The sequence below is a fragment of the Rissa tridactyla genome, chromosome 3 (assembly GCF_028500815.1).
Source record: "Rissa tridactyla isolate bRisTri1 chromosome 3, bRisTri1.patW.cur.20221130, whole genome shotgun sequence".
Classification (NCBI taxonomy): Eukaryota; Metazoa; Chordata; class Aves; order Charadriiformes; family Laridae; genus Rissa; species Rissa tridactyla.
In genome coordinates, this window is record NC_071468.1 from 116,782,434 (window position 1) to 116,800,125 (window position 17,692).

Consider the following 17,692-nt stretch of genomic DNA (forward strand, 5'->3'; position numbering starts at 1 on the left):
CACCCAGAGCAGGTCGCACAGGAACGCGTCCAGGAGGGTTTGGAATGTCTCCAGAGTTGGAGACTCCACCACCTCTCTGGGCAGCCTGTGCCAGGGCTCTGCCACCCTCAAAGGAAAGAAGTTTTTCCTCATATTGAGATGGAGTTTCCTGTCTTCCAGTTTGTGCCCGGTACCCCTTGTCCTGGGCAGTGGTCACTGGGCACCACTCGAAAGAGTCTGGCCCCATCCTCTTGACACCCACCCTTTAGAGATCTATAAGCATTGATGAGATCCCCCCTCAGTCTTCTCTTCTCCAGGCTAAACAGACCCAGGTCTCTCAGCCTTTACTCATAAGAGAGGTGTCTTTGGTCACGTCTTCTTGATGGACTTTGAACCCACGTTATAGCCTTGTCTCTTGTCCTGTCTCTGGCCCTGTCTCCTTTTGCTCCTGACTGGATTCTCTGGAGGGACGCTGGACCTGGTTCATTGCCTTGCCTTGTCTGGGACAGTTGACGGACCCTGTCACCTCGCTCCGCTTGGGTGCTGTGGGACTGGACCCTGCTCGGTGAGGACACTGCCTGTGCTGGGGTCACCCTCGGCTCATGGCTCCCTTTCCCTCAGGGAGCACGCAGACCCCGCAGCTCCCTGACATTCGGAGAGGTGATTCAGTCAGTAAAAGCAACCGTTTTTCTTGAATTCATTGGGCTTTGGATCAACCCATGGATAGTTTTGTTTAAGACAATGAGAATATTTGCCATCTGCAAGATTAGCCCTTCCGTTTCTTCACTGAAATTCCCTCTGAAGTGCAGGAGAACTTTGAATGCTCTGCAATAAAAATGTGAAAAACCATGCATGCCTAGTGCAGTGTAGCATTTTTTGTTCACGTGTGCTATTTCAACTCCTTTAAAAAAAACCAGAACTGAAACATCTGAACATACCTTTCAAAGTGCAGAGAAGGCAAATGGGATAAGTAAAAAATAAATCCATTTTCAGCCAAAAAAAGAAAGACTGATTTATGAAGTGAACTTTGTACCATTTCTATTTACAAGGCACAAAGTAATCTTACAGAGATCTAGGACATCTGTCCTAGAAAATTCCATTCTCCAAGGAAAATCTCTGCCAGTGCCAAGTGCTGGAACCATTCTTCCAGCAAAAAGACAGGGATGATACAAAAAAAATGGAGGGAAGGAAGTGGACACAGTAGAATAATATGTTACCCTGATTATCTACCCACACAGAGGCTGCACCAATAGCAGTTTATTAAATGTGACAGTTTTCTGGCTCATAAGCCATCTGGAATTGTCTGACCATGGCCACACTATTAAATTCCCTCAGCTTCCAAAACAGGGTGACCACATCAAAACTTCAATTAGGAACAGCTCCTGGCCTGTGTCAACCCCTGAACCGTCCCTGGGAATTGACTGGAAGAATGCTATCGGTCCAGATCAAAACTGTACCAGGATCTCTTTCAATAATAAATCCGTACAGACAAGAAAGTTCAGTGCAGGAGAAAGGTCCACTAAATTACTTTATTTACTTGTATAGCAGTAGCTCCAGTCTCTAAGGAATTCACTTTCTGTATAGGATGAGGGGTAACGGCCTCAAACTGAAAGAAGGTAGATTTAGATTAGATATCAGGAAGAAATTCTTTACTGTGAGGGTGGTGAGGCACTGGAACAGGCTGCCCAGGGAAGCTGTGGATGCCCCAACCCTGGAAGTGTTCAAGGCCAGGCTGGATGAGGCTTTGAGTAACCTGGTCTAGTGGGAGGTGTCCCTGCCCATGGCAGGGGGGTTGGAACTAGATGATCTTTAAGGTCCCTTCCAACTTGAACCATTCTGTGATTCTGTGATCTTTGGGTTGGGGTTGTTCAGCCTGGAGAAGAGAAGACTCCGGGGAGACCTTATAGCAGCCTTCCAGTCCCTGAAGGGGGCTACAGGAAAGGTGGGGAGGGGCTGTTTGCAAGGGCATGTAGCGATAAGACGAGGGGCAATGGTTATCAACTAGAGCAGGGCAGGGTTAGATTAGACATTAGGAAGACGCTCTTCACAATGAGGGTGGTGAGACACTGGAACCGGTTGCCCAGAGAGGTGGTGGAGGCCCCATCCCTGGAGACATTCAAGGCGTGATGAGGCTCTGAGCAACCTGATCTAGTTGAAGATGTCCCTGCTTACTGCAGGGGGGTTGGACTAGATGACCTTTCAGCGTCCTTTCCAACCCAACACATTCTATGATTCTATGATCTTTCTCTTACAGTGCAGCTGCATGGCTAAAACTGTGGAGCCATAATAATTTTGCTGACTCCTCTCCATTATGTTTTGATACCATGGAAAAATCAAGTCTGCAGAATCCCAGGATATTAATTGACACCCCACAATGCAGACGGTACATGTTCTGCTTGATCCGTCCAGCTGCAAAGTCAGAGGATTTGGTCAACCAGCCTGCACTCATGTCCTGGCTGGCCATGTGCCTGTCTGATCAGAACCCAGGTAACTACTGGTCTCACTGTGAACCACATCTCAGGCTTGGCCAGAACATACACAGTTTCTGTTCCACCAAGGACAATGTACCAGATGGGACAGCACATCTGGCAGTGGGGAATGCGACATCTACAAAGGTGTGGATCAATGACACTTTAATGATTGGTGACTCCTTTAATGGGTTCGCCAAAGTCAACGGAAGGACACTAACACAAAATCAGAATCAATCCTGCAGAAATTCTGGTTTTGCACAAATATAACTGGATGTATCATTTCCCCATGCATGTGGGCTTCCCATGAAAACTCTGAGGATTAAATAGTTACCTTCTTTAAATTTTGCTTTATGGTTGTACTGTCTCTCTCCACAACCTTCAACATTTCTTGGCTTGCCATATACAAGATGTTGGCTGCAGAAAAAGAAACATACAACAATGTAAGCACACGGCAAGTCTTTTAGAAAAAACAATACGGGCCCAACCCTGCAAGAAAGTAAGGCACATAGAAGAGTCATCACCTTGACAATACCACTGAAAAGAATCCCCCTGACAGAAAGGGTAAAATTTATCTCACCTAACTGAACCATTAAAAAGGCATATAGAGTAAATTAATTACTTCCATAACTAATGGAAAGACATCTTCGGAACATAACTCTATCCGTTTATCTTACAGACTTCTGAATCAGCCCACAGTGATGACTTTCTACTGACCACTGAAGGAACTTTGATGACCAGCTTTCACTACATACTTTTAGAAAGATAAACGTGAGAAATTGCCCATGAGGTGTTTGCGAGAGTCGGCTTTTGAATACCAAGCATACACTAAAAGGCATTGTTAATCTATAGATTATTGTATTATTGGCATTTCAACATGCAAGTCATTCAAATATCCAACATAACGAATAATACAAATAATGGCAAATACAAGTATCATTGAAAATTGCAGTCCTGCGTAATATTGATGGTACTTACCCAGACAGGACTGGACTGGACACAAAATGTCTAAGCCTTACCTTTCTGGAATGTAAAGTATTAAAAATGGCTCAGTGCAATTTATTGTGAGTTGGTCTGCAAGATACTGTCTCAGAGACATAAATGATTGAGTCCAACGTTTGGACACCTAATTAAAAGCAGGCTAATTTTGTGAGGTGTTGAGTTCTGGCAGGTCCCATGTATGTTAGACATCAGTGGGAACGAAGCACTTCTGAAAAGTGGGGCGGTTTGCCTGGATGCCTAAATATTCATAAATGTAAACATTTTGACACAGAAGGATCACACCGTGTCCACCTAGCCTGGCTTCTCTTACAACACAACCTACGGAAGCTTGGCAAGAAATTTCAGCGCACAATCTAAAACGTGGCTTTGCACAAGCACATAACTGTTAGATTATGAGTTTTTGCTGCTAGAATAAACCTCAGGTATTCAACTGCAGAATCTAGAGTTGCTACGTGACCATCAATGTTGCATTATGTCTGCAGGCAGTGAGAGGTCCTCCAAAGGGTGTTCAGATTTACACAGTTTTGACAGGGGCTACCCATTTCTGACAGCAGTGCTGTACTGAAGAAATGTGCATGTATCACTATTCAAAAAACAAGCACTTCTTTTACCCTTTTTTTCTGTCCAGTCAGCTTACTGCGCTAATAAGATGGCCAAGCGTCTCCTGTCCTCACAATCTGAAGCCTCTACGCTTATTGGATCACAGAGACCTACATGTGGTAATGAAGGGCAATATTCTTTTCTCACCAGTTTGCAAAACCAACGGAAGACCCTGAATGGCTAGATTACCTTAAAACTTTTCAATTTCCAGGTCCTATAATGACTGAAAGTATTCTAAAATACTAAATCCTCTCCTGAAAAACAGAACAAAATGGAAAGACTCTGACAATCTTTTAAATCTGAACCAATTAAGTTCTGTGCACAAATAGTTAATGACAGTGTTGGATCTGATTCTGCTCTGAGACAGGATTAATATATTCTCACAATGTGTAATAGGGGAGGAAATGGCAATCACATAGGTCTTTGGTGGTGACCAAAACATGGAGTTGGCTGAATTCCAGGAGTGCTCTAAGGAAACAGAACGCCACCAGAGAGATGAGTGATGGCTCCAGAGATCAAATGTTAAAAGACAAAGCCAGTGGTCTCGAGTTAAAAAAAAAATAAAATCCTAGAAAGTAGCATCTACTTCTGAGCCAGCCAAAGGAGATGCAATTCAGTTCTATGCCTACAGAGCTCTGTCTTCTTCAGTTAAATGTTGAACGCAGCTAGTGCAAGTTCTGACTTTCCTAGACGAGATGAAAGGGTTGCAGATGTGACATCATACAGACAATCCAGCAAATTTGCCCATCCCATCTTATTGGACTGGGCAGAGGGACCTCCATGCAGTTTTGTGTCTAGCAACCCGGTCACCTAATCCTGTGGTGCAGCTGGTGAAAGTCTGGCTATCTACAGCGATGTTAAGATCATGCCCTGACATTGGTCTTCCTTTTCTCAGCTCACCTCCAATCACTGATGCATTATACACTTCTGTTTTCAGAAGGGCACACATCTTAGCTCTCCACCTCCAGTCCAGTCGTACAGCAAGAGTAGGAAGAGTAAGTACCCTCCTGCTCCCCTTCTTCCATCTTACTGGTTTCTCTGTCCTACCTCTTGTTCTTGGTGGGTTCTGCTCGTATTTCTGAGCTGCTGATGGTTTTTTTTTGCAATAAAAAAAAGTGGAATTCATACACTTGGTAAACTTAGACTAGTTGTAAAGATCCTAAAAGTAAAACTGTAAGTCGGCAAATGCAATAATACCAGTGCTTTAGAAGGAACTGTCTCTGAAGGCTTGTGTGCTGTGCAAGAAAGGGAACCAGAAAGGCAGGATTAAGCTAAACCGGATGAATGGCAAGGTTCAAGAGTCTATTTCAACCAAACAGAAATCCTTCAAATTTTGGAAACATGATCCCAGGGAAGCCAATAAACAGGAACTTAAACTTCAGCAGGTGTTAAGTAAGAGGAAATTGCAAAGTGCAAAAGTAGGTTTCCAAGAACAAACATTAAAAGATTTAAAAACAAACGATAAAATATTCCTTAAGTATATCAGAAACAAGAGGCCTACAACAGAATTTGTACAGGACAAGGGAGTGGCTAAAGAAGATAATTGGGATAACGTTTGATAACGACAGAAGATAACTGTTTGGGAGCTAAATGATTTTCCCTTTTTTTTTGCACGCACCTTTCTTGTTCAAAACATTCAGGAGGTTTCTGTTCCCTATAAACTTTTTCTGGCAGTAACAATGATTTCTCTTTGAGTAGTGAGGTATTGAGAAGTAGCAACAGCGGAGAACACAGAATATACAGCAGGTACATTTAAGAGTTTTGAAGAACCCTACATACAGAATTGCTGAGCTGATAACGATCCTGCTGCGTAAGAATCACCCTGTCCAGTGGTTTGGGGAGTAGAAAATACTGTCCAATTGCTACTGATTTTACAAAGGAAAATAGCATTTTACTGATCTATAATTTCTTGAACATTTCAATAAACACAACCACATGACCGAAATTACTGGTCTTCTAAAAGCTCTCTGTTACATTTCACACAATAAACTTTGGTTGAAACTAAACAGCTGTAAAATGAAAGGTTGTAACGTGTTAAGAAATTCTCTGGAACAAAGATTAGGATTAGATTAGATTAGATTAGATTAGATTAGATTAGATTAGATGGTTTTAATCACAGGAAGGAATAAGGTCTAGATTTATCACAATACGTTTGAGGAAGCAGTGATTATTACTACAACCTGTAACTCATCACTGAACACACCTGCTGATTTGACCACTTCTGGGGTGGGTTAAATCACCTCTCAAGATGACTGTCTTTTCAGTGATAAGGCCTTTAGACCTTTAGCAGCCCAACTTGAATTAAGTGCCTAAACTGAGGTAGGATGAATCCTGGCCTAAGATTATAGCCCAGCTTCATATTAAAGTCATGGGCAACTTATTTCTTAATGGTCTTGTCAATGGATAAGCAGCTTATTGTTAGCATTTGCAAAGGACACAACGCTAGTCAGTTTGTGAGGATCAGGCAGTGAGAAATGTGAGAGAGACCTAAAGAGGAGAGAGAAAAATAGCAACGCACTAGCAAATGAAATTCAAACTGAAGAAACGGTAAGTAACATACAGGTGGAAAAACGACAAAATATTCTCTTCCCTTGCAAGCTTTTAAATTAATACAAGGAATGGAATCAGAAACCCAGAGACCCCTATGATGGCTGTTATTCACTGTGCACATTTACTCGAAATTCCAGTAAAATCATAACTATGTCACATAAATAATAGGAGGATGATGATAGAGAATTCTGCAATGTCATATAAATCACATAACATGAGCACACCTGAAGAACCGTGTCGTACACTGACAGTCACAGCCTCTGTGGGACACTGCAAAACTGCGAATGGTGGTGAAAAAGTACATTTAAGGATGTGTTGTTGCCATTATGTCAGTGATACTTCATCATACACTATTTTTCCCTCTCTTACAGCATAATACACTAAAAATGCAAAACAATAAAAGGAAGTACTTTTTTAATGTCATATGCAATTAACTATGAACCTTACTGCCACAGGAAACTGATAAGCGTATGTATTTGCCGCATTCACATCTAAGCCTGTTGCCCTGAGCTCCTCTAATTGTGAATACAGCTAATGCAATTAATCTTAGGGCAAACATCTACAAAGGCCGGATAACTTAAACGTCCAACAATCTCTCCTTTCAGGTACTGTTCCCTAGGGCTGCTATCGTTCTTGCTTCGTTTCCTCTAGATATGTCCGGTGGCTCATCTCTCTCTTGAATTTTACTGACGCAGCATTTCAGTTTATGCTGGAGAATGTCTCTCTTTTCAACAGTTGAGCTGCAGCTCTTTCAGCCCATGTACCACTTCGCGTGTACCAAAATCACATCTGTCGCTCTACGACACGACATGTCAACCCACATCAGCTTGTGACCCATGATATTCCCAGGAATTTTTCCTGCAGAACTGTTGCTTAAGCAATGACTTACCACCCTTGTACTTAATTGACGTACAGGACAACTTGGCTCTTTAAGGAATGACAGCATTCCTCCCTCCCAGCCCCCCAGCCTCTTCTCTTAGCTTGTGAAGGTCGTTTTGATCCTGTCCCTCTCCAGCAAATGTGCAGCGTATTCTAGCGTCGTACTATCTGTAAACTCAGTAAACACACACTGTATTCCATCACACAACTACTGAATAGTAAAGGAATGAAGATAAGACTGTTATAAAACCCTGCTAGCTGCATCTTTCCAGTTTTAAAAATCCTCCTGAATCCTATTTTCCTGACATTCATGTATCTGTCTAATAGTTGTTGCAGGTATGTCATATTTCCCATACTTTTTTTTTATAAGAATATAACAGGAGACACTGTAAAAATCTTTATTAAGGTCAAAATATCCTAAATCTGCTGTTTCCCTGTAACCCACATCACACTGTAAGATGTTTAATGTCTATGTGTAAAGCTATATTGGAAGAGATACTACGATAGAGCAGGAAGAGTAACTTTCTCTCTTGCTGCTGTGGAATGTCAAACCGGGGTTCTTCAGAAAAGCTGTTTTTCTCCAAAGCTAAGTCACAAGTTCAGGGAGAAATCTCCCTGCTATTTCCTAATGCTATACTCACTAACCTTGGCATTTTTTGAATATTTAGTTCTTTCCTTTTCACAAAAGGTTGTTCTGTTTCCTTATTTCGGGAATACCGAGCTGCCTTTTCAAAGGAAGTAACTCAGAAGAATTCACTCACTTTTTGTGTGTAATTAAAAAGCCATCTCAAAAGGCTCCCAGGGACTGTCAGTATGAGCATTTCAGCAGCTCTGAAAACCAGGCTGCGAACTGGGCATAACCAGAAGCTGAGACATGCAAAATGAACGGCCTCCGAAATCCTTCTTTAGGCTACGTGGGGAAAGGTCGTCTTGTGAGATCACCTTGTCAGTTCTTGCTACCTGGTGTTACAGTCTCTGGGAAGACTTCCAACAAGTGCTAATGCTTGCTTTAGCTGAAAATCTCTGAAGATTCCCAGAACTATTACCAAGAGCCCTGGACAAATATTTACTGGTTTTCATCGTCACGATTTCAAGCACAAGATAAAATGCAACCTAGAGCCCCCGTCCCAAGTGATGAAGCTGTCTCACCGAAATCTGCAGAATGAGTCTCTGCGCAAAAGAAAGCACAGGAGTCTGCAGAATCCTGGCTCAAAACGCAGAAGTGGGGAATTCCCATAATGGGATGTGTGGAAGTTGTATCGGAATTGTGACCTTGGTGCCTGTGCTGAAGTTAGGGCGAACGTGTAGCTTCAATCTGTTTGGCGTTCACCGCTCTATCTCACTCCTCATTGAAGAGAGAAATATCTGGGGTTTAGTAAAGACAAAATAAGATTGAAATTAGTATTCTGAAAAATCATTACATGTGAAAGATAGGACTGAATGTGAGATGAAAGGTCAGGAGGCCTGGAATTTTTCTGAACTATCACTGAAGTCCTCTGAGACCCTGTGCAAGTTACAAAATCTGTATGTCTCAGCTTCCTCATTTTAAAAACAAGCTTCAGGCTGCTATGACAATGAAGTGGGTTTTGTAGACTGCCTTAAAAATACTTGAAGTGAAAAAGCATTGTGTAAACACAATTAGTTCTTGAAAAATATACTTCTTTAACAATAATGAAATTTACAGAGCCAAACTGAACATGTCCCTTTAGAACTGCCCACTGCTACCTTGAACACTGCATTTTACAGAGAGCAAATAACAAAATCTTCAAAGCTATCTGACGAAGAATACATGAAAAACAGAGCTATGGGGTAGACTGTAAGTACCCAAGGTCAAGATGTGTCTCTGTGAGAAAATTTGACTTGTTGAGCTTCAAATCTTTCTCTAAACTGGCTTAGCGAAACCAACGCCAAAGGCTCGGAGGGCAGAATTCTGCGCGCACAGGCACTTCTGCACGTGATCTGCCGCCTCTTTGCTTTTAACAGGAATGCTTATAGTGATAATGTAAATATTTGAAGGATCAGAACTACCGTATAGTTTGAACTAGGTATGTCTTCCTTCAATCCCTAACTGATATTTCGTTCAGCTGAAATAAGCTGATCTTATCATAAAATGAAGGCGTATGCAGTGTTTGCATGAGCTTTATGAAAAGTTGTGCAGTTGATACAGTTTTGTACTGGAAACAAGCCAGTTCTACCTGCTTGCTGAAGGAGGAACTAAACCTGTGATAAATCACAAAAACATTCAGCGTCTGAAGAACCCCACCACAGCACAGCTATGATGCGGTGTGTAAACGAGGTCAACACCAAAATACATCGGTTCCTTTGGTAACTTGGATATTCAGACCCCCAAATGAGATGGGAGTTCTCACGGCCACGAATGCGAGCCCTTCAGAACTCCGCTTAGAGACCCGCGCAACGACCTGAGCGCACTTTACTTGGCATGGACGGTTTGTATTATCAAGGCTGGAGCTGAATCATAAACCCTGAGGCGCAGAGATTTGACTCAGAAGCCATCTCCATCCACTGAGGATACATAAACTGCACTCCTCTCCAGAAAAGACTTTGGAAGAAATGAACAAAGCTTATTCTTTTCTCATCCTTTGCCTGCACGGCGAAAGCCCAGTGCCTCTGCGCTCTCGATTCCCACCTAAGAAACAGGCTCCTAAAGATTTGGTCTTGAATCAGCCGAGGATTTCTAAGAAAGGAACGTATAGAAGCTCTTTAGCTTTTCCTGCCAACATATTTTTGCTTATTCAATTTGTTTATCTGGTTTAACAGTCTAAAGCCAATTTCAGTGGGGTTTTTTTCTTAATTTTCATGGTCTGATCCCATTCCTTCAAATCTGTGCTTATGCATGTGCTGGACTGATATATCATGAGTCAGCCTGGGTCAGCGGGATAATCCAAAGCACAGAAAGCGAAGCATATAACATGAAACTTTGCAGTATCATGGCCTCCGTAAATATTCCTTCACGTGGGTTTTTCACATAGCAACTGGGAAAAGGAAAGCATCTCTCAAAAAAAAAAAAGGAAGAAGAAAACGTGGTTGCAAACCTACAGAAAGTGGCCAACTTACCTGGCGACGGCTGTAGAACCCTAAAGCATTTTTATTACATTCTACTCCATCTCTAGTTGCTGATACCCCTTGTAATTCATAACCAGGTCACCAGAGTTTAATAATGAAAAAATCTATTGTTAACCATATAATTATCATAACCAATAATGCCTGGATAAGAGCTGAAAAGTGAAATCAAAGTTTTAACAGACAAATACTGTGTTTATCGTGCTTTTAATGCATAAATACCTTCTTAAAATATCCTAACTTTTGATATGCAGATCTTTTGTATACACAGATTACCTCGAAAGTGGAAGCCCTTCATTTATTCCCAGGTCAGGCTTATGAAATTAACTGCCAACTTAGTTTCTCCCCATGATCCTGCCAGTGACCTTTTTCCTGCCCTGGTAGGATCATTCCCTCTCCATGGATTAAAGGTGATTAAGGATCAGTGTCAGTTTAGTCTCATACATTTGCTAAGCAGAGACGACAAACTGTGCCAAAACGTGTTTGATTTATTTGTGGGGGTTTTGTGATAGGGGAACCCCGATTGGGTTCAAATCAAGGATCCAGCAAAGAAAAGAGTGCTTTATATCATTGGTAGCTCTTTAACCCAAAGTGTCACAGCAAGGATTTAATATTCTTCAGCTAAATTATTAGTTTCCACAAACAATAATGACTGAAATCAATCAAGCTTTCCAGTGCTTAGGGTTATTTAGCCACCAATTCAATTAGCCAGTTGTCAGATGAATACCTGTATCTATTGAGCTGAACTTCAAACAAATATAGCCACAATGCACTTAAGCAAATAATGTATGAAATAGAAGATTTTCCATTTTTGAAGAAACACATGTCTAGCCGCAGTATTATTCCTTTCTAAGGATTTTAGAGCTATATCCTAAACCAGTATGTTGTCAGTTGACTCTACAGATATCAACAGATCTATACTGGAACTTGGAAAGCTGTGTTAATTTCAGGGAAGAAACCTGATTCTAACTCAGGACAGATAAACTTCTCTTTATACTCGATTCTTGAAGCAATACAGAGATTTCCTGTGCTTGGACTGAAATACGTGTTTTTCCTCAAGCCTTTAAACTTCTTGCTTCCGTATTGAACGTGCAACGATCATTTGCTTGCTTATTCGCAAGAAAAAGATTAGATAAGGGCTCGATTAATTGTAAACTCACACTAGAAATGGAGGGGTGACATGATGTTGTCTGTGTAAATTCAAGATGAGTTGGAACTATGTCCGTGTGGAAAGAAATCTTAAAAAAAATCACTTACGCACAGGGCACATATCCAGAAAATATAAAAGAGGCTTAAGTATTTCTGACTTAACCCTGACAAACTTTGAGAGATATGCATGCCCTTGATTAATTTAAGAATCAACTCTGTGTTGTGGTGTCATGATAGATCTCGTTCGTGTGGTTTTGCTCTGTAGTCGGTATCTTAATTACGTAAAAACAATATTGTATTCTTTGCTGGGCTAAGGAGATGAATTTACTGTGACAGAAAGAATGGACAGAAAGAGATGCCATACTAATGAAACAACACTGACAATAACAAAGCAAAAAAACCCCACCTTTTCAACTTCACTGGCTAATGAATTTCAGGAAATAATCGGAATAGTTCCTTTTCCAACAAAAATGAGTGGTTGTGAAGATAGCCCCAATCTGGACACTTTAATGGATGCACACACACATTCTTTAATAGCTTGTTCATCAGACTAAAATAAACATAATACTACAAAGGGTTACCCGAGCTCACTTCATTTCCCTACTGCTGTTGGCTTCAGATTATGTTGACTCTATCAACAAGATTGTGGCTGTAGGTGTAAATTTATTAAGTCCCACACATCAAAATATTGCTCTATTTTGTTAGTTAGTAGGCGCTATGCTCTGGAATGGGTACAGGGAGAAACACGAAGCCAAATTTTTACTTCAAGGTCCAGACAGCCCAATTTCAACAGCATTAACCTTGGAAGAACATACTGTATGATTTTCCAGAGTGGACAAACTCAGAGGAAGAGGAGACCGCAGCCCTACCTTCATTACGCTTCCCAAATGCAAATCTGGTGACACTTCTCTTACCATATTTTGACCAACCGACCCCCTGAGCAGATGAATAGAGAGAGTGGAGAGACTTCTTATGCTGTCTTACTGAGGCCACCGTGTACTAAGGTATTGATTTTTTTTCATCGAGAAATGAATAAACTTTTTGTAGCTAGAACTGGAGGAGTTTGGAAGGGACCAGTGATCCTCTCGTGACTCATGTTAAGCTGGATGGCCAGTTTAACATGAGCCAGCAGTGTGCCCAGGTGGCCAAGAGGGCCAACAGCATTCTGGCTTGTATCAGGAATAGCGTGGCCAGCAGGAGCAGGGAAGTGATGGTGCCTCTGTACTCGGCACTGGTGAGGCCTCACCTCGAGTGCTGTGTTCAGGTCTGGGCCCCTCTGGACAAGAGGGCCATTGAAGCGCTGGAGCGTGTCCAGAGGAGAGCTACCAGGCTGGTGAGGGGTCTGGAGACCAAGTTGTATGAGGAGAGGCTGAGGGAGCTGGGCATGTTTAGCTTGGAGAAGAGGAGGCTGAGGGGAGACCTCATCACCCTCTACAACTGCCTGAAAGGAGGTTGGAGAGAGGTGGGTGTTGGCCTCTTCTCCCAGGTGAATAATGACAGGACCAGAGGAAATAGTCTGAAGTTGCGGCAGGGGAGGTTTAGATTAGATGTTAGGAAGAATTCCTTTACTGAAAGAGTGGTCAGGCACTGGAACAGCCTGCCCAGGGAGGTGGTTGAGTCACCATCCCTAGAGGTATTGAAGAAACGTCTAGATGTGGCACTTCAGGGCATGCTCTAGTGACAGAGATTGTAGGTTGTTTGGTTGGACTCGATGATCTCAAAGGTCCTTTCCAACCATGAAGATTCTGTGATTCTATGACTGTGGCGGAGGCTGTGGGTATTCTCTGTACTTCTATAGGGTATTCTGAGACCCTGCAGCACTGTCAGTTTTTATCACCCCTCCTGGCCTCCCTTGACTCTGTTCCCCACCTACAGAGAACCTATGCTTTAGATATATTTTTTTTAATTCGTATGTATTCTATTAGTGTCATTTTTCCAGGTTGAATGTCATTTAGTTAATTCCTGTATTTTTCAGCCAAATAACACTTTCCAGCTGGTCTCTGTCCTCCCCTGTGTTTGAGGCATTTAATAAAAGAGAGCTCATTATGATTAAAACAACCCAAATCTGAAGTGCAACCAGGCCCAGAAGAGATCCCTTTAGTTCTTCAAAAATCTTTTCCAACTCAAGGAATATTAAGAAGTAGAAATACCAGCACCTGTAAAAGGAAATCCGTTTTACACCATATATGATACAGCACAGAGGATACAGCCTGTTACACTAAGAACCTCTCAGGACCAAGAAATTAGCAAGCGACAACAAAGACACTGGAAGTCAATGAATATTTAGAACTCTCTTAACGAACTACAACCAAAATTTAGAGCTGTATACTACTACAAAAGCCTCAGGTCTTTAAGCCTCTATCTCTAAGAACGACGCCTTTACTAACTGTCAGACTTTTCTATTGCAGAGTTTTTGCCCCTTTCGTGGAAGTATTTTGTTCTGACTGTTGTTGGAAATGAGAGGCTGGACAGGACGGACTTTGGACCTATTTCCAGGTATTAGCTCCTGTGTAACTCAACAGTATATCTCAGTTAGTACAATAATGCTTACAGTCATCCAATTTTGAACTAATTTTTCATCAATATTTGTCACCATCTCTAAGATAGTGTCCTGCTAGGTTAGTACTGTACTATCAGGGTCACACGTACTGAATAACAATTCTACTAGATTCAAGTAAAAAACTGAAGAGTGGCTACAACTTATTTACTTAGTTCCCATTTCTTACATAAAAGTCTGAGCAAAGCTCTTTATTAGTTTTCCTTCCCTGATGTTGAGAGACTTACAGGTTTACTCTTAAACCGAGAGCATAGTATAGTTCTTCCAGACATGGCTTGATGGTTTGGAAAATGATGATTACTGTCTGCCTTTAATTACATCATCATAAAGTACTCATTAATTATAGAACAATCTGCTCTGTTTTTCCATAAACAGCGCTCTGTAAAGAACATATTTCCACACTGGCTTGCTTTTGATAGCCTTTCCTCTTCTCACTGATCACTACCTTTGTAAAATGCCTTTGCTAGTCCATCTTACTCCCCTCCAAACTTTAAATGCACCATCTTTTGCTTTGACATACAAATTTCTCAGCTTGTGCTTTGATAATCGTGAAGTCAGATTTCCACAGTCTGTCTTCTCACAAACTGCCTTCCAACGATCAAACTGTTGCTGCTTTTGCAGGTGTAAGCATGGGCTATATCTGCACCATTATACCAAATGGAGCCAGGAACTATTTTGTGGCCCTCAGGACAACCGGAATAGAATGGCTGGTTTTCACAGAATTAAATTTTCACAGAATTAAATTTTTCCTCTACAGAATCACAGAATGGTAGGGGTTGGAAGGGACCTCTGGTCAAGGGACATCTAGTCCAACCCCCCTGCCAGAGCAGGGTCACCCAGAGCAGGTGGCACAGGAACGCATCCAGGCGGGTTGGGAATGTCTCCAGAGACGGAGACTCCACCACCTCTCTGGGCAGCCTGTGCCAGGGCTCTGCCACCCTCAGGGTAAAGAAGTTCCTCCTCATGTTTAGGTGGAACTTCCTATGCTCAAGTTTGTGCCCGTCTAAGCAGTCTACCCAAACTGCTTATTGGGAAGAGCACATGGCAGTGCTAAGTCCTGAATCGTGCCTGAATATCAGGAGAATGCTAGTTGGAGAAGGCTAAAACCATACCAGAAAATTCATTAATAATTAAACAGTATGGATGATCATACTCCAGTGCAACCACGTGTCTTACACTCATTTAGCTGATTTCTAGAGGTAACCTATCTTTGGCAGGTCCTACTGTAACATTTCTGTTTCCTTCGTGCAACCTGAATGCAGATTCATTCAGATATTCGATCAGATGGTTTCTGAACTTTCAAGTCTGCTTTTAACTAATGCCTGACATTTTTTTGCCTATATTTTGGTTTCCTCAAACATTCTGCGTTGCATCTGTTCCTCTGTTTCGTTTGGTTCTTACTGTGGTAAATTGTCCCTCGTTACAGTTCCGGAATTCTGGACGGTACTCTGGCATCTTTAATCAGTGTGTATGAAACCGTAGGTCTTGAAGGGATCTCCACTGGTCTTTTTGTCTTCAGAAGAATCAAAGATACTGCGCCATTTTCAGTGCATACTTATTCACCCTGTCCTTAGGCAGCACAAATGATAAATGATTATCTTCCCAAGAAATTCAGCCTAGAATTCCAGTCTTATAATTAAATAAATCTAATCTGAATCACCTCTGTTGCAATCTGCTCCATTACACATTACCTCATCTACCATGGACATGTGGATTACATTATTCTCCTTTACTTGAAAACTCTTGCCATGTCCTTCAGTTGTCCCTTGTTTAGTCTAAAAAAGTCTAATTTATTTTTTTTCCTTGAAGGTCATAATTTTTTGGTGTCTTTCATGGGATTCCCCTGATTAAATGTGGCTATCCAAAGCTTAATTTTTCTCCCTTCACAGTCAGTGGAAAGAATACAATTCATCTCATCCTAAAGTGTTCACCTAGATAGATTAGACAAGTGTTACCTCTATCTCTCCACTGACTATGCCAGGATTTTAAGGGGATTAGTGGGTGAATAGATATCTACGTTGTAGACATGTTAAGTATTTCTGTCCTAGCACAAATGTTACCCTTTTGTGAATATATTCAGCCTCTCACCTTCAAATTCTCTGTATCAAACTGCCATATATTCTCTGCCAATTGCTTTCTCTGCTTTAGACAATGCATTGTGACAACTACCTGAACAGTCTATACGTTGCCAGATTCCTTCCTCTTTAGACATCAAGCACACCCCATACTGCACTTTGGATGGCTCAGAAATTTCTCAGAAGTCTCTTGAATCCGTCTGTCATGGTTTGGTGGACATCATATTCAACAGGGATTCCTGTCTTTAATATCTGGATGTAAAGACAAGTCCCTCCATCATCCTTTCTCCTTGCCCTTCTTTCCCAAGCAAGTTATGTCCCTTCATACTCATATTCTAGTTCTGTCATTTATCTCACCTATGTCTGTTAAGCCAATTAACTAAAAGTTTTGGTAATTTATAAAGTTTTGCAACACTATTTTCCATACTTTTCAAATTTACATTACACTACATGCACATCATCTAGCTCATCTGCTGTCTTCCTACCAGTATTTCTTTGATCTCTCAATGATTTGTCTACCATAATTTTAGATCCTTCACGAGCGCTCTTTTGCTCATAATGATACAGAATATATTTTTTACCTTTCCCCTTAAACTCATCATCAAGCTTTCTTTACTAAACATTTCAACGTTAATCACCTTTTCACGGTTAAGGAAGCCAAAGCTCCCATGACACTGGTCTGACTGAAAGCGCTCCAGTCTCTGTACACTCGTGCATACTTGCAAATATCCTTTTGAGGAAGCACAGTGGTTTTAATACCATGTCTTATACCCTGTGAAAAACAAGCAATCTCATTACACTGTCATTAGTCTCTCACTCTCTCTAGTTTGTTTCCATACATCTTTCTTTTCCACGTTGACACTGAAGCTTCCCAGGACAGTTCTGATGCTCTGCCTTACAAAACTATCATTTACTGTCAAATTTTTCACAGAATGCATCCGCTATTTCACCATTTGCCATTTAATTGCTATTATTGCTATTACTTTAGACTCTTGTTTGTGTTGGCTGAGGACCACAGTAGAGACTGGGGACGCATTTTGTCAGGTACGGGCAGGACTGCACATAGAAAAGCCTGAAATGATGCTTTCTTCTGTCACACAAGGGACTCCCACAGAACGTCCACAAACTCTTAGTCTCCTCCCAGAAGGCTTCCCTGACGCCTCCCTTAGTAAATCTGCCTGGCAGCAGGATAATTTCACAATAATTTGGTATTACAAAATGCTTGAGAAATATTTTAAAATGTGCAAAACGCTGGCAAGTTTTAATTCCCATTCCTGGCCTCTGTAAAGGTGAACTGGACAATACACAAGTAAATTGATAATTTGCTGGTAACTGTAGCAAAAGGGAAGAGT

At 41.5% G+C, this 17,692-nt stretch overlaps 1 protein-coding gene across 2 annotated transcripts in view; it reads right to left on the reverse strand.

The window, feature by feature from the left end:
• LDAH (lipid droplet associated hydrolase) overlaps positions 1-17,692 on the reverse strand; it is a 130,837-nt gene that overhangs the window by 16,214 nt on the left and 96,931 nt on the right. For both annotated transcript variants that reach the window (XM_054194792.1, XM_054194790.1), the window contains one exon: positions 2,782-2,864. In XM_054194792.1, the coding sequence (XP_054050767.1) occupies positions 2,782-2,864 (83 nt within the window). The remainder of the gene's footprint in view (positions 1-2,781; positions 2,865-17,692) is intronic.